Source organism: Amphiura filiformis, chromosome 13 (genome assembly GCF_039555335.1).
Source record: "Amphiura filiformis chromosome 13, Afil_fr2py, whole genome shotgun sequence".
Classification (NCBI taxonomy): Eukaryota; Metazoa; Echinodermata; class Ophiuroidea; order Amphilepidida; family Amphiuridae; genus Amphiura; species Amphiura filiformis.
The window spans coordinates 13991210-14015081 of record NC_092640.1 but is presented as its reverse complement, the minus strand read 5'-3'; the positions used below and the strand labels follow the sequence as shown (position 1 = coordinate 14015081).

The 23872-nt window shown below is 36.8% G+C and overlaps 1 protein-coding gene across 1 annotated transcript; it reads right to left on the bottom strand.

Annotated features, from left to right (window-relative positions):
* Nucleotides 1-427: 427 nt before the first annotated feature.
* LOC140168025 (peroxisomal sarcosine oxidase-like) lies at nucleotides 428-20085 on the bottom strand. The gene is made up of 9 exons (XM_072191329.1): nucleotides 19962-20085; nucleotides 15755-15888; nucleotides 14851-14999; nucleotides 9635-9848; nucleotides 8280-8462; nucleotides 7881-8015; nucleotides 5850-6011; nucleotides 5098-5173; nucleotides 428-2811 (listed from the first exon to the last, which is right to left on the bottom strand). Exons 2-9 carry the CDS (start codon nucleotides 15881-15883, stop codon nucleotides 2681-2683), a joined length of 1179 nt encoding a protein of 392 aa, XP_072047430.1. The 5' UTR covers nucleotides 15884-15888; nucleotides 19962-20085; the 3' UTR covers nucleotides 428-2680.
* Nucleotides 20086-23872: the final 3787 nt, after the last annotated feature.

Sequence of the window (23872 nt, the reverse complement as noted above, 5' to 3'; positions counted from 1 at the left end):
AAGCGAAACAAAGAGACAACACAGTTTCTTCAATGGAGCGTTATTTTAAACAGTTTTTATTTCAGTTTTTACTTCTATATTTTGCACAACTTTCATTTTATTTGTCAGTTCTTTTGTTTCAGTTTTCTTTTATTCCTTTTGTTTTTAAAATTAAAGCCAAACGCATAAATTTGCCATTCACCACTCTCAAACCAGATGTCTAGTCTGTGGAATTTTGAATAGGCCAGTTTTGTCACTTTTAAAACTGGACCTTCGTCTAATCAAATGCTTGTAACTTTGCTTCTTGAAGTCACATTTGATTCAATGTGGTGTCATAATGTGCAGGATTAAATAGTGCATCTATTAAAAAAACAAATTTACCCAAATATTGTTCAGTTTTAAAATTATGATTATTTTTCCAACTGTAAGGATACTTTATTGGCGCAGTATATATCATATTTAACATGATTCTCTCTTTTATGAATGGACATGGGATTATAATAATAGTGTGATAATACCTTAACATTATTATATAACAATTAATTTTGTATTTCAAAATAAGGTAAAAAAATTGCTTGGTTGCCCTCAGCGACCGACCAAAAAATGAGAAATCTTTTTCTTTTTCAATCATTTTTTTAGAAAAATCTTAAATTTGAACAGTATCAAAGACATTTTATATTTGTTCTTCACTCCTTTTATTTAAAAAAATGCATATTTGATTAAAACAGGCAGTATTTGCATTTAAATTCAGTCCAAAAAAACACAATTTTTTAACATAAAATGATCAAGCATTTGTCAATACTAGCCTTTTTCAAAATGGAGGGAAAATGAAGGAAGAGCCCATGAAAAAAAAAAAGGATTGACCTACGGCCCATCCAAATGTTTGTCTTGGAAGAGCAACCAAACAATTTTATTTTTTGGCCTAAGGTGATAATACAAAAAGTCATACAAGGCAGCCTTTTGAGATATGACAATATCAATAGCTGCCTCTCATATAAATAGGCATTATCTGTTATATGTGTTATTTACTGCATACTACCTTTTACTTTGGCAATAGGTTGAGTTGTATTTGGTTACATACTGCATTGGGCTATTCCAGTTGAAATCCATACACCCCTATGGTAGACATGACCTTAATGTCTCACACAGAGGGTGTGAATTTCAAATGGAGTCACCCATTCAGGTAACCCCATTTGAAATTCACACCCCCTGCGTGGAAGATGAAGGTCATGTCTTCCATAGGGGTGTATGGTTTTCAACTGGAATATCCTATTTTAAAGGGACATTCATAGATCTGTCAATCCCAAACTACACTATTCCCCACACACATCATTGTTTTTGCACTTGTAGAAGCCTTCATATTTAGGGTGGATGACCATATTTTGTGCTGGTGTTACTGGGAAATTGCAGGTGATGAAATTTTGATAGGGGGATGATCCATACAATCATCCCCCCCCATGTTGATGCCTGTATGTGGGTTTCTGACCATATTAACCTGGTATTTGGCCATTTTAGCCTAAAAAGTGCCAATTTTTTCTCGCTTGGTGCGACTTTATTCCACTTTTGCGCCATATTTCACCACTTATTCTCCAATGTGCCAAAATAATTCGTGTGCACATCAACCATCAACTTATCCTGTCACCGAAAGGTGCTGGATTCACTATACTTCAAGAATTTTCAAACCCCATCCCCCTCCCCCCATTGTCAAAAGAAATCTATGGAAATGCAAAGGTGTATTTTGGTTGTTGGCACCATTATGCAAGCGCACAAATTTTACAATTTTACCCTATTTTGGCTCAAAACATGGTATCTTTCGGGCTAAAATGGAAGATGCACAAGCAATTATTGCTCCATTTTGTATTCTATTAGCATTTTAGGGGATATCCCACCATGGAAAAATCAAAGGGGGGCATGCCCCCTGTCCAGCTTTGAACCAGCTTACCCAGGTAACAACGTGGTAAAACAATTCCTGATTTTTTAAGTCTCTCAGATTATTTTGTCAGTATGTCCAAGCCTCATAAATTCATTTGATATTTCTGAGAAAAGAGAAAATGGTTAAGTGTATTCCATCAATTTATCAACCACTTTAAGTGATTTCAGAAAATTCGACAATATGTTTGGTCCTGGGCAGATATCTGAATGTCCCTGTAAAAAGATTATTTAAAAAGATTATTTAAAAAGATTATTTAAAAAGATTATTTAAAAAGGCTTTTCATTGGCAGCTTAAATATAAGCACAGTGACAACTCTCTAGTCCAAAAGTTCCCTAGTCTATAGGCTCCTTAGTCGGAAGGTTCGCTAGTCCGAACACAAAATTTACCATTCGCTAGTCCAAATTCTGAAAATATCGGGTTCTCTAGTGTGAGGGTTCGCCAGTCCGATTAATAAATATGGTTCGCTTGTCCGAAGATAGAATAAGACTGGCTAAACTGAACCCTAACACTAACACTTATTCTATATTCAGACTTAGAAAAGCTTAATTTAGTTTTCGGACTGGCGACCCTTCGGACTAGAGAACCTTTGGACTAGGGACCCTTCAGACTAGAGAGAAGTTACATAAAAGCACACACGATGGCTTTGGCAATCAGTATTGTATTGACTATCCCATCTCTTTACATAAAATACACTTTTAATATAAAAAAAATTAGCATCCTTTGGATAAATTTCAATTTAGATCTGAATACATCATATACTTTCCTACACTACAACTTTGATTTTGATCGAGCTAGTAGTGATTTGAGAGTAAACGGTGTAAGGTCATAGCTGGTTTGTTTCCCATAAGCCATCTCACACAGCATCTTACCAACGATGGGTGCTAATTTGAAGCCCTGACCTGCAATTATATAAAAAATGAAAAATATTAAATTATAGGCGTATACTTTATTTTTGTTAGTTTTGTTTTGCATGGTTCAATAATGGGATATTCCTGTTGAAATCCACACACCCTATGGATGATATGACCTTAATGCGGCTGTGTACTCTAGCCATTGTTTCTTTCTCAAAATTGAGTTTTTATGATATGTTTGTACCTTGTTATGTTTTTTATAAATACAAGGAATGAAAATCCAGATTTGTAAACTCCAACTGCAATATTTTAAGGATTTTATTTCACTATTCCACTCGTGTTTGAAATTGAAAAGGAAAGAAAATCTTTGTTGTACCAGCAAGGTACTTGCGCAAGTTAACAACTCATCGCGTTGCGTATCTCGCAATTTGTTAACGCACAAATATGCGACGCATAAGCGACGCTTATCTGCATGCACGGAAGCACTGATTTCACAAAAACCTAGTGGTCAAATGGCTCCGTTTTAGCTGATAAAATGTGGGTTTTTCAAGTTTTTCCCCGATTTAAATATCAAGTTATGAATGGATTTCGCTTAAACTTCTCAAGGGGCTGTGGATTTACCCGATGTTCACGTAATATAAGTTTCAAAACGAAAACTGTCGATTCTCCTGTGAGATTCGATGAAAGTGCAAAATGTGACCACTTTAAACTTCAACGGCCATTATTTCAATGTTCATTTTCTCGGTAAAATGACGATTTAGGTACACGATAACTCAATAAATACAGCATCTATAGGTAAGCAAATATGATCATCGTAAAAAGCATGATCGACTCAAGAAACGGTTTTCTCATTTTTTTATATTTTGGTCTATTTCAAAAAGTTCACTTTGATGCCTTATATGGTCAATATCTCAAAAAATAAGGCCAATATCAAAAAAAAAAAAAAAAAAACGTTTTTGGAATGGAGCCTCAAGATTGAGCTAAAAACAAAATAAAATATTTTGGAAAGAGTGTTTCTTTGTTATGATGTACCTAACAAATATTGCCAACAACTCACTTTTTGTGATTTTCTTTAGAATTGTTGTTTTTACCCCATGTCTGTATTTATATTAAGATTTATTGAGGTCTTGCCTTCATAAAAATGTATACTTTTATATGTTTTGCGCGAATAATTACAAAGTTATTGCACTTTTACTACATGCATGTCTGAGAGTACACAGCCACCTTAATTCTCCTACACAGGGGATGTAGATTTCAAATCACCCATTCAGGTAACCCCTTTTGAAATTCACACTCCCCATTAGTAGATTAAGGTCATGTCTTCCATAGGGTGTGTGGATATCAACTGGAAATACCCAATGCTGTACAGCTTAGTACTGAGAGATTGCTGGTCATTGATAGGGGGTATCATGCATGACCAGGAAGCCTCAAAATGTACCTAAACAAGTTTAACTTAAAGAAGTATTATGACAAATGCAATTTCCTGCCATAAAGAGGTTTGGTATTACCTCCAATAGAAGCAAGTAAATCATTTATTTCTTGACCCTAAAGCCCTTCATAATAACTGGGGAAAATAAAAATTCAAAAGGTAAACTAATTTTATGCCATGCAACATTATTCTCAAAGGACCCTAAACACTATGATTTACTATGCAAGGTATACCCTTTTTCCTCTAAAATTTCATTTAATATAACTTCTTTTGTAGGCATAATCAAAGAACATTTACAAGTAGGGTGGGCTGATATATACCTATTTATAATATCAAACAATATACACTGCAAGATTCCTATTGTGGATGCCTGCACATATACACCATCACCAATTGTATTACCTACACAGTACCAATGCTGCTACTGCACAGGACCCACCAACAGCGGTACTGCACTGGTACTAGTACTTCCCTGGTACTACACAATCCCAGCCAAGACTTGGCGATGATGTACCTATGCAGACAGCCCCAACAGGAATCTTGCATGTAGTGTGACAATCACACTAGTGTGTTCAAAACTTACAAGTTCTGACAGCTTCATTATTTTGCTTTACACACAAGATCATGGCACTTTTTATTATTTTTAACATTAACAAGAAAGTTTTGACACAATAAAGTAGATAATCTGCATCGGAAACCCGGAAGTGAACCAAAAGTCAGTGTTTCTAGTTCATATTTTGTCATTTTAGCGTGACTTTTAAGCTTACCTAATGATTTTAACAGGAATTGTTGTGCTAAAAATGACCTCTAATAAACGCCCCCCGTTTGGAAATTGCACACCCCGGGGGTGTTTATTCCAGGAAATACGGTATGTGGATGTATATGAGGAAGTCTTGTGAACTTACCTGAAAATCCACATGCATATACAATGTTTGAGTACACTGGATGCCTGTCAATGATTATGTCCTCTGTTGGTGTGCACTAAAGAAGAAATACGTCGTATAAAAAAAAACATCACTCGTTTATTTCTTCACAATTTGTACACAGACTGAAATGACTTTCTTTTCAGTGGGTCAAATTCTGGGGCAGCGAAAACTATTTTTCTCTCCATCTTCTTTCTTCCTTCCTTAATTCTTTCTTTCCACTTTTCGGCAAAAATCAGGTTGGGAGTTGGGGTAAAGTAACCATACAAAACAGCTATAGCCACTCTGCTGGTTGGCACCCGAGGGGTCGGTGGGTCAAATCCCGGGTGGGGAAAACAACTTTTCTCTTCACCTTCTTTCTTCCTTCTTTCCTTCCACAATCGGGTTGGGAGGTGGGGTTTAGTAACCATACAAAACAAAGTTGAATAGACCTCAAGTTACCCTAATACTACTAGACCATACAAAGCAATACAGCACAAAGTGACTGCAAGACCAGGCAACCCACATGAGCTAATTGTGCAATTCTGCCAAACTATACATATACACACGAAAATGTTGGCCGGGCAAGGGTCACACACATGGCTGGCTATACCTGCTCTGCTGGTTGGAACCCGGGGGGACAGTGGGTCAAATCCCAGACGGGGAAAACAAATTTTCTCTTCATCTTCATTCTTCTTTCCTTCCATTTTAGGCAAAAATCAGGCTGGGAGTTGGGGTTAAAGGACACTACTCACAGTATACATGCAAGTCTCCACTATGGCTGGTTCTGCTTCTAATCCAGGAAAATGTCTCCTTACATACTTCTTCAGGAATTCAATATCAACCTGCGATTCTCCTTGTATTTTGTAGTCACGCTCATCAGGGTCAATCTCCCTCCATCGATAATGATAGCCCATCTGTATGTGCCATGAAACAAACAAAGATAAGTGAATACCAGACAATTGCTTTACACAATAAAGGACATTCAGATATAATCTACTGAAGACAGCATTACTGTTATCTACTGAAGAAATCATTATTGTTATCTACTGAAGATAGCATTATTGTTATCTACTGAAGATAGCATTACTGTTATCTACTGAAGATAGCACTGTTACCTACAGAAGATAGCATTATTGTTATCTACTGAAGATATCATTATTGTTATATACTGAAGATAGCATTACTGTTATCTACTGAAGATAGCATTGTTACCTACTGAAGATAGCATTATTTTAATGTTATCTAATGAAGATAGCATTAATATCATCTACTAAAGATAGCACTAATGCTGTCTGCTGAAAATATAATAATTGTTTTATACTGAAGATAGGAAAGAGATCATTATTGTTATCTACTGAAGATAGCATTATTATCAACTGTAGATAGCATTAATGTCATATATTGAAGATAACATCAGCAGTATCACCTGAAGATAGCATTAGTGTTGTGTTATCTACTGAAGATAGCATTATTGTTGTCTACCAAAGAGATAACAAATGTGCTAACTACTGCAAAATTGCAAATAGCATTGTTATCTACTGAAGATAGCATTGGTTTCTACTTAAGATAATATTAACGTTATCTGCTGAGGATAGCATTAATGTTGTCTATCAGAAATAGCAACTATGTTAACTGCAGAAGATAGCATTATTATCTACATAATATAGCATTGTTATATAATGAATATAGCATATCTACTGAAGATAGCATAATTGCTATCTACTGAAGATAGCAATATTTTCTACTGAATATAGCATTAATGTTATATACTGAAGATAGCATTGGTATCTACTGAATATAGCAGTTATCTACTGAAGAGTGTTATTATTATCTACTGAAGATAGCATTAATGTCATATATTGAAGATAACATCAGCATATCTACTGATAGCATGTTGTCTATCAAACAGATAACAATTGTTAACTACTGAAGATAGCATTATTGTTATCTACTCTGAAGATAGCATTGTTGTTATCTACTGACAATAGCATTGTTTTGAAGATAACATTCATGTTATCATTTGAAGCATTATTATCTACTGAAGATAGCATTATTGCTATATACAGAATAAAGCATTAATGTTATCTACTGAAGATAGCATTATTGTTATCTACTGAAGATAGCATTGTTGTTATCTACTGAAGATAGCATTATTGTTATCTACTGAAGATAGCATTGTTATCTCCTGAAGATATCGTTGTTATCTACTGAAGATAGCATTGTCGTTATCTACTGAAGATAGCATTGTTGTTACCTGCTACAGATTAAATCAATGTTATTTACTGAAGATGTTTTATCTAGCAAATATAGCGTTAATGCTGTCTACCAAAGACAGCAATAGTGCTATCTCCTGAAGATTGAATTGATGGTATCTACGAGTGTTATCTACCTGGGGTAGCATCAAATGTTTTTCTATTGGAGACAGTATAAGCCGAACAAGCAAACGTCCCTGTTCTACGGGTGGACCCTTCAAGTAGGGTCAGTCAGGTGGGTTTTTTTAAATCACCAAAATCCGTAAATAATTGTTCCCCTACTGCCTCTCTCAATCGTTTCAGTCAAATATATCTACTTTTTACCCAAAACAGATGATTTTACATGTATACAGCAATTTCCATCAAACTTGGCCAAAACAGCACTTTTTTCATACTTAGAGCAAATAATAAAAATCCAAAATCCAAAATGGTCAATATGTTTTAACTTGGGCCCTTAGAACAATTGATTTTTTCAATTTTGCCGAGCCCTTACATTTCCTCCTTAGCCTTACCACAGGTCTGTGACCTTACCTTCATATAACCAGGGTAATCTATACTAGGGAAGCCATAAGCAAATCCACTATCTGTTGAATCAAAGAATACTGGCCATTTTGAATATGTGCCTATGGATTTCTCCTTGAAGAAGCACACATTGACCCTCCAAACCTATCAAAAGAAATAGGAAATCATTCAATGCTCAAAGTTTTAACCAAACCACATAATGTACATCCAACCCCCTCCCACCCACACCCACACCCACACACATCCACATATGCAAACTCCCTAACCTTATGGAAATCATACATTTCCTTATGGAGCAAAATATCAACAACAACAAATTCTCCAAAATGCAAAATCTGGGTCGGTCGGGCCCGTAGGATAGGGTTTTTTTTTCGTTGCCTTATATTACCTTATAATACTTATACATACCTTAATAGGGGGTTCAAGACCAATTGGGTTTAGTAGTTTTGATGACCATGGTCCAGCTGTAATAGCCACACTTTTTGCTCTGTATTTGCCTTTGTTTGTTACCACGGTAACCAGAGTTCCAGGTAGAATCTCCAAGACTTTTTCTTCATCATGTAAAATCCCTCCATGTGCTACAAACTGATCCTGTATAAAAGACAAGATACGTAGGGATGTCACTAGGCTGATATGGTGCAAGTTGTTTATTGGGCCGAGTGAAGCAAGATGACAAGCATGAAGCTGAATTTATACTCAATCGCTTTTGCAGAAAAGTGATTCTCACACAAGCTCAGTGTTTACTTCCGTTATCTGAGCATCAACTCAAGCTGATCAATTGATACAAAACGTTGAGACAAAAAGAATGTCGCTTTTTCCAGTTGAACACGATTGACATGTGAATGCATCAACCAATCATTTCCATGCAACCAACTATTATTTTGCTAATTAATTTACCTTTCTCGATTATTAACTTTCAGTGATGAATTAATTCAAGGTAATAATTATAGACAGCAATCAATGTTCTAAAAATGTATTTTGTGGCATTTAAAATATTATGATTGTCGTCTGCAATCGCTAACGCCGTGATAAGTATAAATGCAAAAGCGACGGGCGATGCATCGCAAAATTCTGCGATTGCCAATCGCATTCCAAAAGCGGAACATCGCAATCGCTCTGCGATCGAGTATAAATTCAGCTTTAGTGAGGTGCTCAGCGCAGGTCCAACAGGGTTTTTTTCAGAATACCACGGGTATTCTAATATTTCAAGATGCTACATTTTTAAAGGTTCTGCACCACGGAAATGGGGAAAAGGAATGTAAAATTCAAAAGTAAGAGACTTTAGTGATGTTAAATGTGTGTAGTAACGTATTAAAACCGGGCCTTTTTGTTTGAGGCGAGCAATAATTTGAGACAAGCAGTCATGCTTGCCTAAACTGGATTGCGATTTTCTTCTTGCCATAAAAACAAATATCACTCGCTGTGAATCGCCAAAAATCCAATATGAAATTAATCACAATAAATTAGCCATTATTCCAGAGAACGGAATAGATAGATGGTATCAACGGTGCGTAAGTGTTTCATATTGGTCTATGCCTTTAGCCTCAGTGTTGCACAAACTGAGCAACACTAAGCATAAATTTTCATAGTAAAGTATAATTATCTTCACTATCAATATGTGCAATTTACAATTTTGTAAATTTCAGGATCAATCTTGACTTAATAAAAAATACAAAATTAAAATATTCGCATTTTGGTTTTGGGGCTGCCTAAGGAAACGACCTTGGTGTTATCTTGGGTTGGGCTTGTTTTTGATACCTTACCTGAAAACATTTTAAACTTTTATCAGCCCTAAGTACACCACCCATTTTATCAATACACCCAATGGAATCTGGTCCAAACGTCGCATCTGGAAAATGTCTGTGAAGACCTTGTGGTGTGAGCTCTTCATATGGCGTCTTCACAGCTTTGAGTACTTGGATACGTTCTTCAACCTTTTTGTTTCCGGACTTCCCAACTAAGAGCAAGCCAGTTTGTCTATAAGAAAATCAAGACAATTGGTTTAAAAGTGCTGAAGATAAATAAGCAAATAATGTTAAATTTCAAAATTGTCATTGGGCAGGAAAACCTGCTAGATGTGTTTGTGGCCCCTGAATAAGTTTAAAACAAAACTGCCAACCAGGAGCTTTTGCTTTAAGCATGTTCAGGAGCCAATGACACATGAGGTTTTTCCTGCCCAATGACGAAATTTGATTACTTTTTGCCTGCCTCATGACACAGCTTGGTTATACCAGCAGAATGGTCGACTGCAGATCCTTCCGATAACGCTTTTTCAATGCGAAATGAAGTTTGCTGCTTGGATGATGTCACAATGAGGTTAGCATTTATTCCGTATTGAAAAGCGTGTTCCGATGGATCTGCACTTGACCGGCCTCCCAGTGTGTACAGTGTCTTTGGCAACAATAGTAACTTTCTTGTCACTAAAATTAATGTTAATGCCATAAATGTAATATATATAGATATTAGACAGGGTGCAAAGCATGGTACAGACACTTGTATCATGTGTCTAATTAGTTCTGCTTGGTTACACAGATACTTCAACTTCTACAACGATACTTGACAGAATCCATACGTAAGGATGTAGTATCAAGGAAACTGGTCATGCCCATGCACGGTGCAAAGTCCAATGTGCTAGGTGCTTTATTTGCAAGATGACAGTCGTTGTGCTAGTAGAAAATGCAGACATTATCCATAATCTACATGGATTACCATAGCAATGGGTTAAAACAATTTTTGAATATATTTCACTGCACTAGTACATTCACACAGTATCTCTGCATTAAAAACTTCGGTCGAAGTTTTGCCACAAGTTTAAATAAATAACGGTTAGTTCATGAAAAAGAAGAAGTGAAATTTAGCAAAACGCGACGAGGTTTATTTGCCCGTAAGAGAGCTCTATTGTTCCGCTATTGTATCCGCTATTGTATCCACTATTGTATTCTATTCATAAAAGCTACTGCAAGAATTGCGGCAATCCCTGATATTGCTGATGTCTACCGCCGGCGTTTAGCATTTATTAACAATCAAAATTATCCCATACTCTTACATTTATAGTCTTATTCTCACCTTTTATATAATATTAAGAAATTGCAATTATGAAAACTACAAACTTTGAAAGTGAAAATATATTTACCATCGAAAATATATCATACTTAAATTCTATAGAGTCTATAATATATCCAACCCAGAAGTGCCCATTTATTTAAATTGTTGTAATAGCCCAAATATCCCCACAAATATCTTATACACGATTTTATTGATTCATTTTGGGCTAAATCAAAAGTCAGAAGTAGTTAAAAAGGGCAACATCCTCACCATTACTTGCTGCTTTACAAATTATCCTCGCTTGACCAAACACGCATAGTACGTTGATCGAAAAACCTAGCGTGGTTGTCTTAACAATGCAAAAAGAGATGTACAGCTTACCCACTAACACTAGCTCATTTACAAAAACCTATTGAACAGTTACGTAGTCCATCGATAGTGCGGACACTCTTCACTGCAAAACCACCAAAATTCGTGCTATTTTGGCGTTGGAAAAGAAATCTCGTGAATAGAGTGCCTCTCTACTATCTGCCTACATGTTTACGTTCTAGAAATGCCAACTAAAATCATCCAACAACTTCATTTTAAGAATTATTTCAGTATAGAAATCAATAGGAACAGAAAGAGTATGGTCTACACATTCCAGGAAAATGTTTTATTTGTTTCTTCCGCCATTCTATATTTCCCTAAAATTATCACATTTTTTCTCCCAAATCCTATGTAAATGATTCTCCACGCTACGCAGAAATTATGTGCGATAAATCATACCAATTTGCCACAATTTCACAGTATTGCAATATCTTGATGATTTGTAGGCATTTTCAACGGCAACTTGAGTATATTCAGAAATCAAATATCGCGCCAAGGGGATGACACTCTTATTCACGCATTCATTTACAACGCAAACTTGTATCGAATCCGGTGGTTTTGCGACCAATGAAATGTCCGCACCCTGGATTTATTCATCCCTGGTATGAATTATTTATTAGGTTTGTCAAGGCAATAACCACGATCCGTTTTGTAATAATATAAAAGCACTTGCAATAGAATCCGCTGAGTTCAATGAACTGCGCCCTGAAACCGATGGAGAGGTGCCCCATAAAGAAGCTATTCCATTGACCTCTATTAACAGGTCAGTGAGCTCTCCATACACAAATGAACAAGTACAATAGGACAAGGCCAGCACCTATTACCTGCTTTGTAACATGTTATTTTGAAGTCGTGAAGATTAGTAATCGTCTGTGCATATGAACTGCGCATTTATGATGCAAAATATTAGTTCTATATAATATAAAATTACAAATACTGGTATTATGATACACGGTATAGGTGATATAAAAAACGACTAATAAAATCATGTCATCATGGCGTCATGTCAAAGGTTCATTATATCCCGTATGTTTGTCTAAATTCATATATATATTTGCAAAAAAATTCTACACCCATTTAATATGTACTCAGGTGGAACCTTGCCTTTTTAATTTTCATTTCTTTTTATGTAACAAATTCAGGTTTTTCCATTACGCGGCCCGCCGGGCAATACAAATTTAATGCTAACATTGAATGAACGCAGAATCATTAAGAATGGGCGTTTCTAGTACATACAGCGTCTGACTCTACCTGAGGACCTAGCCTAAGTCCCATGGGCTCCAAGAGTGGCTCTCCATACACACATGAACAAATACAATGACGGGTCGCCATTGCACTCCATACACAAATGATCAAATACAATGGAGAGTCCGACTGCCATGCAAATGAGCCAAGTGCCCTCATGTCTGCTCTGTGATATCACACTGATCAGACTGATCTTTATGTTATTACAGCGAGGCTCACATACAATGTTCAACACAAAGTGAACGATGTTATAACTTGGAGGGCTAACAAACCAACACCACCAAATTCGACTGATGTGTGAACAACGTGGGATGCTATGAGGAAATTGAATACTCGTTGTCTGATCATGCATGTGTGTTTATGGTTCGGATAGCGGTTACTTAGCAACTCTCGTTCCGCCTTGGGTTTATTGAATACACTCTATATAAAGTCATCAATATGTCGTTTCCAGTCCTTGGCTGAACTATTGGGTTCAGCTATTAATTTTTTAATAATTCTGTTAACCCCATAGCATTAAAAAACTAGTATTTTGATAAATAAAATAGCTGGATGCGGTATGCAGCTGATTGGGGTGGTTACGGTCGTTAAAACCACTAACCATGAAATATGGATATCCAACTAGTTTGCCCGCAGGGTTACAAAGAACCGCTAACATGAAATATGGATATCCAACTAGTTTGCCCTCGGAGCTTCAAAAACCACTCACCCGAAATATGGATATCCAACTAGTTTGCCCGCAGGGCTACAAAGCACCATTAACCGCGAAATATGGATATCCAACTAGTTCACCTCGCATGGCTACAAAGAACCACTTAGCGCATAATATTTTTTTTTACCTCAAAAAAGAATTAATATCTACCAAAAACGTTTCAAAAGCGTAAAAAGCGGCCAAAGTTTAAAAAATCTTTCCTGTGTGGCTTTTCACCCTTTTTTAAACTTGGTCCCATTTATGAAAGTTTCTAAAGACCCATACGAAGTCATCTATAGGCTACTTGTTGGTTTTCTTAGTTGTCAGTGTTTATTTTGTAGAGTAAATGAATTAATGTTCGTGCGTAATTGAAATTTTTTTCCGTATAGACGTTATAATGTATTTTGTAGCAAATACTCACTTTGTTTAATTCTTCATCGTCATGTGCGATTCTGCGCCTTATGTACAGATGTAGGGCCTATATGTAGCAGGTTGACACACAGTCAATTTGCTAAGTATATATAATACTCTACTACTCTTTATGATCACGCAATATAATAAAACATAAACCTTGAAATGTTTTTGATAATGGTTGCATGTAAAAATTAGGACTCATTCTTCATGTTATTACTACTTTTCTAAATGGGACCAAGTTTAAAAAAGGGTGAAAAGCCACACAGGAAAGATTTTTAAACTTTGGCCGCTTTTTACGCTTTTGAAACGTTTTTTGGTAGATTGAACCATAGACATCAAAGAACAGGGATAAAGATCATAATTCTATAGAATATTAATATCATGATGATAACTCGGACCTGTAAGATTAGTATCTTTGAAAGGAGCGGTATTTCAATCAATCTATGATTGCAGACATAACAGGTGATGAGTGCAACCTGCTTGCAGGGTGATATATTCAAAAATTGTTTTGACCTATTGCTACGGTAGTTAATCCTGTTACATCATCACTACTACAGCGAATAGGTTGCCGTAATAAGTATGGATCAGTACTCAACAGGTTGTCTTAGTTACGGATCAGTGACATCATTGTCACCAAGGGTGGCACTAACATAATTCCTTCAGGTGGTACTACACCCCGTGATAAATTTTGTGACTAATTTTGCATTTTTCTCAAAAATAACTACACACTGGTAACAAAAGTTACAAGCAGGGGGCAAGGAATCCATTTTTATACTTCACTGAAATTTCAGTGATTCAAGACAAGTGGTTCATTATATATGTTAAGAAATGAGGTACATTCTAGTGGTACTTCTTTTCTTATCATCAATAAGGTACCACTTGTCTTGAGTCACTGAAATTCCAGTGTAGTAACTGGATTCCTTGCCCCTATAATATATACATGTATGTAACTTTTGTTACCAGTGTGTTATTATTTTTTGAGAAAAATGCAAAAATAGTCACAAATTTATCAAGGGGTGTAGTACCACCTTAAAATGATACTGGTAATACAAGTAAAATCAACTGCACATGATCAAAAATATGATTTTCCATGAACATTATGGGACATCTAAACTTCCAATTCATTGTTTATCATCAGGTCTTTAGATACGGCTGGATTAAATATGTCCTTGAAATGGCCTCAGTATTATTTCTTACCATTCTTAGTATTACACTTACTGAAATAGTTTGGTATTGCTTTCCTCTTCAAGTCTGTTCCATGCATCATAAATTTCCGGCATCATTTCTGCATAGTACAGTTCATTATGTGCATAGCGTATGATACGTGACGGACCATGAGAACTCCCCCGTGAATGCGGTAAACAAAACTGAGGGTGTTAAGCAGAATAAAAAAACAAAATAATTTATTTTGGTATTTTGTGGTATTTATGGGTGTTAGGGTTAACAGAAAAGAAATTTTGCTAAGCAAATGAATCTGCAATAAATTTTTTAAACAAACATACCTTTGTTTTTGTTGATATTTGAATCTCAACCTTTTTTGAGAAAAGTGGGGGATGAGGCTATATGCCCCTTTAAACCTGATGATTCCATTTCCTACAAGAATAATGTAAAATGACCAGGGCTCGACCTTAACTATTTTAGACACTATAGCCAGTCAGGTGTGTAACTCTAAAAAGTTACACGCCCAAAAGAAGACGATAGTCTAGTAATTTTAATAGTAATATATGTAGCAATTTAGATGTGAGCCCTGCTAGTGACTTGTTCTTTATTTTGGCGTAATTTCATTTTGACATGTGGGAGGGGGGAGTTTTAAAACACGCCTTTTGGCAACAAATCAAGTTCATGGTACCAGTGCGCGCAAAGCGAGCAAAAATTTTTGCCATATTGAAGCTAAAATTGGAATAAATTCGCACAAAGAGAACAAAAAATGTCATTTTTAGGCTAAATTGCCAAATAGAGTGACCTATGAGTGTCAAATTCCCCACGCCAGTCAGGCGTGCACTTTTAGAAAGTTATACGCCTGACAGCATAAGTACACGCCATTGGCGTGCAGGCGTGTGTAAAAGTCAAGCCCTGAAAATGACGAATTTTCTGATTCGTAATAATTGCCATAATATGTTACCTGTTCAAGTAGTAGTGTCTTATATCCTAGCTTTGCTGATCTGAAAGCTGTAGATGATCCTTCTATTCCTGCTCCAATTACGATGCAATCATAAATCTGATTGAAGGAATGTATGTCTGGGAAATCCATGCTGGCTATGAAAGAGCGAACAAAACATTGAAATTATACTTCATCATGTTCATACATGAATACATTGTGCTTTGTACATAGAAAAACATTATCTCAAAAAAAATCACCTCGAAAATAGAACACATCATCTAAAAAAAAAGTAAACATTACCTCAAAAATAGAAAACATCACCTCAAAAATAGAAAACATCACCTCAAAAATAGAAAACATCACCTCAAAAATACAAAAACATCACCTCAAAAATACAAAAACATCACTTTAAAAATAGAAAACATCACCTCAAAAATACAAAAACATCACCTCAAAAATAGAAAACTTCACCTCAAAAATAGTCCTCACTTGCTTGAGTCTTCATTACTTTGGGCATTTTTTTTAAAAATTATATACCGTAAATTGTTTCAGCACTAAGTTAGACTACATCACAGAGGAGTAAGATAAGACAGAGCGCGTACCACCAGGCAAAGTCCCCGTGTATTGTATGGTACCAGTTCTCGCATATTCATGAGGGCCGATTGTTCGATCGTGCTGTGTCAAACAATCACGCCAGCGCGCTGCGTGCCTTCAGCGTATACGCGATAGAGCGTTGCGTGCTTTCGCGATTACGCGATAGACCCGGCGATAGACCATGAAAATACGCGGTAATTGCGTAGCAGTCTCGCCTGTTGCATTTCATGGAACAATCGGCCCTCATTATCGGATGAGGCGGAGACTTTGACTGGTGGTACGCGCTCTGTCTTATCTTACTCCTCTGTGGACTACATGTAAGTGAAAAAAGAAATTTTAAAAATTCAGAAATTAATGATTGAGTGAAATTCTCACCAATGAGACGCTGACCGCCACTCAAAGGTGAGTGGAGCATGTTTAGGCAGATACAATTTGGACTGCATAATCCGTTTGAATTTGAAACTTTTCAAATCACACCAAATTTCATTGTTTCGATTGTACACAAGTGCTTACAAAATGCTACACGCAATGTTTATAATAACAAAGGGTCTACATTTTTGTAATGTCACAGTAAATTCTCAAGGTGTGGCTGACATTACAAAGGAGAAATACTCAGCAAAAACATGGGTGCTATGACTTAAGTGCAGTGCTCTAGTACGCACCTGTTTCCTACAGCTACACAGTGCAGATCGCAAAAGGTTAAAAGGTCAAACAAATCAGGATATCTGACTGCTAGAATTGGGCATAGTTTTTACCATTTGTCTCCAGAGGAGTTAGTTGCAGAGTATTCCTTCAAAGTCAAAGTTAGCATTATAAATGTGGGTCAACCTGTTAGTGGCACACATGTACCCACCAAGTACCCCCCCCTCCCCTCCGCCCCCTGCCATTACATTTACAATACAACCAAACAAGTCATTGTGGAACCACAATTGTGGATCAATCCTAGGTTCCAGGATCGTGCATAGGTAAACCATGGTAGGTATTAATAGAAGGAGAATTCACGAACCCATGCCAGTTCCCTTTGTACTATGATCGTTATGAGTCGATACTGAGCAATCAGGTATGAATTTGCTATCGATTTGCTAAGCTTCTTATCTATTGAGCTTGGCCGGTTATGAACCACCGTTATCGCGACTTCTAAGCAGAATGACGTCATTTTTACCCACAAAGCATTGTGGCCGTGACCATGAACAAAGGAAAACAATTTACTTCCGGTAATTTTATAACGCCAATATTTCTTATGGCCAAGCTTGGCGGATCATAGAAACAACATTGCCAGTCTTGGAAAACCTTTCCAAATCATTTCCACTGGTTTAAAAGTCCCGCAGACACCCGCCAGTATTACTAATCATGATCAGAAAAAATACATAAATTCACCGTAACTTTGGAAGGAAATGAGGGAATTCGATCAGGTTTTCGCTAGTAAATCAACTTGAACTCGGAAACACAATGGCGTTAATCGAAGATCATGTGACCGATGCAAAAGGGCACTAATACCATCCATTTCCGGTACGGGTCACCTGGGGGGTCTGTTTAAATTAAATTTTAAAATAGATGATCGATATTGTCGCATAACGATCATAAACATCAAAGGCCGTGTTTGAGGGACCGCACTGATTAAATCCATTCAAGTGATGACTTGCGTTGAATAGCGTAATCGGCTTAACCCTATTGAGTGGATTAGGATTTTTCTGTGGAACCTCCTTCTCAGCCCTCGAATTAAGGATCTGAAGGGGCACGGCAACTTTTTTAGGGCAAGTTGACAATTGCCTTGGATTTCCATTGAAAAGGCAAGGCAGCACGGCAATTTGTAATATTTCAAAAGGGCATCACGGCAACTGTTTAAAATTTGAGAAGGGCACCAAGGCAATTTCTCAAAAGTAAAAAGAAAACTCACGTTAGCAATCATGATAGATGATTTTAGTGATTAGCGAACATTGGTCTTCAAATATTGAAGTTCGCAAGTATACAATTGGGAAATTCCCTTTTATTTCAGTCTGTAGCTATATCAATTTGGATTAGGTTTATACTTGTGTGTAGGGTATACCAGAATTATTCTGTCCTTTCTAACACCAAAGGTTAAGGTATTTTCCTTAAAAAATTGCAAAATATGCAAATTAGCTCATTATAATATATGCTACATCAGCATCCCCTGGACATCATCAGCTATCACCACAAGCATTAAGCATAAAGTCATTATAGTCTACTCTACTGATGAGCTTAATCATGTTACATAAATATTTTGATATGAGCGTAGGCCTATACTACAAAACAGGTTTCCTTATTTGGTAAAATATGCAAATTAGCTCATTAAAATATTTAGTGACTATGACTGAATGCACTAAAAATATGTTTTTAATTCAATGATATAACACAATAGATTTGAAGTTGTTTTACTCCACCAGACAATGATTTTCGGCAAAAAAACCCAATTTAACACCATGGAATTTATAATCATGTCTAAGTGAGGGTATAATGAATCCAACAGATATAAGAATTAATTCAAAAATGTCCAGAAATCAAATAATAAATTATCTTAATTAGGCATAGTGTCCTTTCAAAAAGGTCATGGAAGGGAAAATATGTAAACAGTTAGAAAGTCGGCAAAAGTTACCTTGAGCTTTAGCATAGGTGTCCCTTCAAAAGGTCATAGAAGGGGAAATAAATGTAAATAGAAGTCGGCAAGACTTATCACAAAGGAGTGCACAAAGGGGTTGTCGGCAAAACTGTCTTCTGAGGTCAGCTTTGAGTTTAGCATAGGTGTCCTTCAAAAGGTCACATAGAAGGGGAAATAAATGTAAATACAAGTCGGCAAGACTTATCACAAAGGAGTGCACAAAGGGGTTGTCGGCAAAACTGTCTTCTGAGGTCAGCTTTGAGTTTAGCATAGGTGTCCCTTCAAAAGGTCATAGAAGGGGAAATCAATGTAAATAAAAGTCGGCAAGGACCTTAGAACCAGGGCTGTCAACTCTCACGCATTGGCCGTGAGTCTCACGCATTGGGTCACTTTCTCACGGTCTCACACCAAGGTAGTATAATCTCACGCCTAGGTAGTAAAAAAAAATGAATAATTTGTCGATCCTCCCCCCCCCCCCCACCCCCCGCTTTTCACATTCTCGAGCACCGTGGCTCAAATAATCCTGGTACAAAATGAACATTGCAGTCACCAAATCCGACGGCAACTTCTTTAGAGGGCACGGCAAGTGACTGCCGTCGGTAAAGGACATATTTTGAGGGCATTGCGGCAGTGGGGTTGGGCACCCACGGCAACATGCCGTCGGTGCCGTGGGTTAATTCGAGGGCTGCTCCTTCTATAATACCTACCATGGGTAAAACTGTGCACGTAAAGCCTGTGCCGTGCGTTGATACTCAACCATTTGAGGTAAGCACATATATGGAAGGAAGGAAGGAAGCTACATGCATGTAAATATCATACATTTAGCGATCATGGTCATGTTATACTACATACATTTCAAGAAAGCAATTCATTCATTTGAACATGATTCATGATCATCATCATGATCATCATAATTTCATATTCATCATGACGTACAGACATGACAGAAAGGCAAATGTAAGCTTAACAAAATTTGGCAACTTCAGCTTTTGCAAACAAAATAAATGTCATACTCACAGAACTTAAAAGCCCGTCGATCTTCACCTTTTACGCATGTGGCTAATCAACTGACAGTTTATAATGCAGAAAATAGCTTTCAGAATTTCATTATCTGGTACATGGTACTGTGTGTGAGCTCTTTTTGCTATAAAAATTTAGACCGGTTAAATACAGCTTGTAGTAAAGATAGTGACCCCAGTGAAATGATACGAGGTGCGGTCAAAAAGTTTGTTGAACAAGTTATGCTACTTTACCGCACGGTATTGAATTTGGTCTTATTTAAAAGCTTGTTCCTTCAACACATTAGGCCTACAATCAAGATATTACATTTTTGCATCACTGTATATGGTTAGTAGGCCTACACTCTTCAGAGGAAGCCTACCTCCATTCACAGTTTCTACCAGAAGTGAACACAGGGTTATCATGGAACATGACATGGTGAAAACTGAACTCAAATGAAATTTAACAATGTACAGTTCAGGTGGTGGCCGCATTGCATTCTCTAAATTCAGTAAATTTTCATCGTCAACCGTGTAATTGAATGGGATTATTTTGAAATTTTAAAACGCTTGAAATATCACAAACAAATAGGACCATGCAGTGATAAATAATATAAATACAAGCTAAAACCGTTGGGGTTCGATAATGAACCCCACAAAACTATAACCGACTATATTGGAAAATGCCATACGGCCGGGCGGTTTCACAAGTTGCCGGCTCGATCATGTCATCCGCCGCCTGGTACAGTTGCTGTAAATGGTAACAGGCCTGAATGGTAATGAAGTCTTTGATATTCAACAGCAACGAAATGGTCCTCAGAGTTTAAGAATGGAATGAGCGTCATTGAAGATCATCCAAGGTCCAAAAGACTAGCTGACGTCACCACTGATGATCATGATATGTAGGCCTACTGGTACAGTGGCATTGACAATGATAAAGAGCCAAACAAGAAAGATCAGATAGCCACAAAATATGACATCTCTGATGAAAGTGTTTTCAACATAAATCCATTAACATTTGGGTATTCCAGGGTGTCTTCTACATGGGTCCCAGAATCTGCATGCACAAAGATGATATGCCTACCAGTACCATGACCAGTTGACATAATCAGGTCCACACCTTCTATACACTTAGAAGACCGAGACAAGTTTAATATATATTTGGTTAAGGTGATATGACATATACATTAATCACCGTGAATTATGAGTCCATTCAGTGGAAGCACCCGGATCTCCCACCCCTAAGAAGATCATCACTCGATCACCACTGAGTGGAAGGTCTTCATCGCTGTTTTCTGAGATTCAGGGACAGGGAGAGTCTTGATGACAAAACATTTGCCAAATGAAAATACAATCATAGGCATACAATTTTGATAGCAAAATTGAGGCAAGCCATCAAGTGAAGAAGATTGGTGGTAGGAATGGGGCTGTTCTCGGATTGCGGTTTTGTCCATTATTCTCAGTTTGTCAAGCTGCCTTTCACGACCGAGGGGTCAGATTACTAAAACAACCATATTGTGGTCCATGCATGGCCTCCAGTTAGCGAAACCTATTTTAGAATTTTAAGTCCTAGCTTCATAATATCAGGTTTAGGGCCTACTGGTGATCAATGCTGGTGAGCCTTCACTGAAGAGTAGCTCATGGAGCAATTGGAAGACTTCCATTTTGTTGACATAGAAGGTTTAAAAAAATTGAGACGTGTGCATTGAGGTATGTAGTGAGTCTAGTGACCATGTTCAAGAGTGAGAAAGAATTTGACTAGTCCTCTTTCAAATACCTTAATGTTCTACAAACTTATTGACCGCCAGCGCTATTGTATCTGGATTGATAATTGGCACCGCCTCCTCTGGAGGACCAGGCCAAATGGGTCAAAACCGGTATCGCGCGCGGTAGACCTACTTGGAAAAAATCTTGTCGCATACATTGAATTATATTTTTTACGAATACTTTAACTTCCATTTTTATTTGATTTTGTATAATGTGTATGACTACACTCAGAAAAATGGTAATGTTTTTCAAATCTTGCATTAATTCCTTTTGTAAACCACGGCAGGTTGTTTGAAGGATTTATGGTCAAAACACCATAGGCGTAGATGGGGGGGGGGGTAAATCCCTTAATACTTTACCAGGGGTGGTCCATACAATCATCCCCCAATGTTGACGCCTGTGTGTGGGTGTCTGTTTCTGACAATAGGCTCAATGAAAAGTATCCTAATGTAAGTTTCGTCTAAATTGTCAATTCTTTTTCAACTCTTTTTTGAGGCAATCAATTCCCCTTTAACAAATATTTCTTTTTGAACTAAAAGGCGACATTGTATTGTTTTACGCAAAAATATTAGTTTATGCATTGTCAACAAAAGAGCTTGCAGTACTCCTTTCAATCTAATGGTAAAATATGTTTCCCTTAGTAACGTATGTTACCCATAGAAAACACATGGGCATTTAATAATACATTATTGAAATTGATGTAAAAATAAAAGTTCACAAGATTTGATCGTCATGTTTTCCAGAATGAAACTAAGGACTGCCTTTGATTTATGAATTTTTGCCGATTTTTCAAGTTCTAGTACTGCCTATTAATCGGTTTTGACCCCGGGGTTAGGGTCAGCTGTTAGATACGCTGCATGGTTCTTTGAAGGATGGTGGAAGCTGCCACCGGGGGAGGGGGTTCACTCGCATACAAAAGTGATCCCATGTCACAGCATCTCAAAATTATAGGTAGCAAATTTCACCCCCCTCATGAATAAATGGCGTAAGACACTAAAACACTGAAAAGATTAATTCGCCACAAAGTGGTCTAATTTGACAAATTAAAAATTTGTCATTGTGAGAAATTAAAATTGATCGTCATTGCATATGAAATATTTATCATTCAAGATAAAACTGCTGAAATGTTCTTTGGGATGTCGAGGAAACAATTTATAGCATTTCAAATTAATTATTAATTAAATAAATATATTCACGAATCACGACTTATAAATGTTAATTTTTTTAATGACGAATTAATGAATAATTTGTAAAATGACAAATTAATGAATGACAAATATGTAGTATGACAAATATTTTTATAAAAACAAGGGAATTTGGACTCACAAAAAACTGAGAAGCGGCATCTATGATTTTACTGGAACTCAATTAGCAGGCATGCATATGGGCGGCGGGCCAGTGGATCGGATTTTTAAAGCTTTTTTGGTCAAAAAAGGTCGAAATTTGGGGAAGGAAGTCCACTTTTTACAATTTCCCCCATCCACTGGAAGGAAGTCCACTTTTTCAAAATTAAAAAAGTACCCCCACCCCCTCCCCTTTAATAATCTTGGCAATCCTGGTCATTTTTGCCATTCTCTTCTCGTTTTTATACAAATTTTAGATCTCGATAGTTTACCGTTCTGGATCCGCCCCTGCAAAAGGCGAAATTCTTGTCATTAGCGCCACTTCCGTCGGGTCATGACCTCAACCATTATCCTGCTCCTGAGTTTGGCTCCCAACTTCTACCTTAAACGTACCTACTAAACTACTCACCTTCTTGTGAATTGATACAATAATCCCCTTTTTCCATTCACCAGGAATACAGTCTAGTCTAGTGCTCTAGTCCTCTGAGAGAAAACTACATTTTTTAAAGAATCTCAATAATGAATTCAAATTCAAGTTTTCTGTTGTCTTGTCAATGCCAAAACGGCAATGAAAAATAACAAATCACAGTCATCCCAAATAAAATGTAAAAAAAATGGTGTGATATTATTTCTTTGACATTGCATAGTTTGTTAGAAATCTTGAATTTGAATTCATTGTTGAGATTCTTTAAAAAAAAAAAAGGTTCCCCACAATTCATAGAGAGATCACACAATAATGACAAACACGGGACAACAAAAAATCTCAATTCGACCAAATGACTATTTAATGAGTATATATACAATGTATATTTAACAGCAG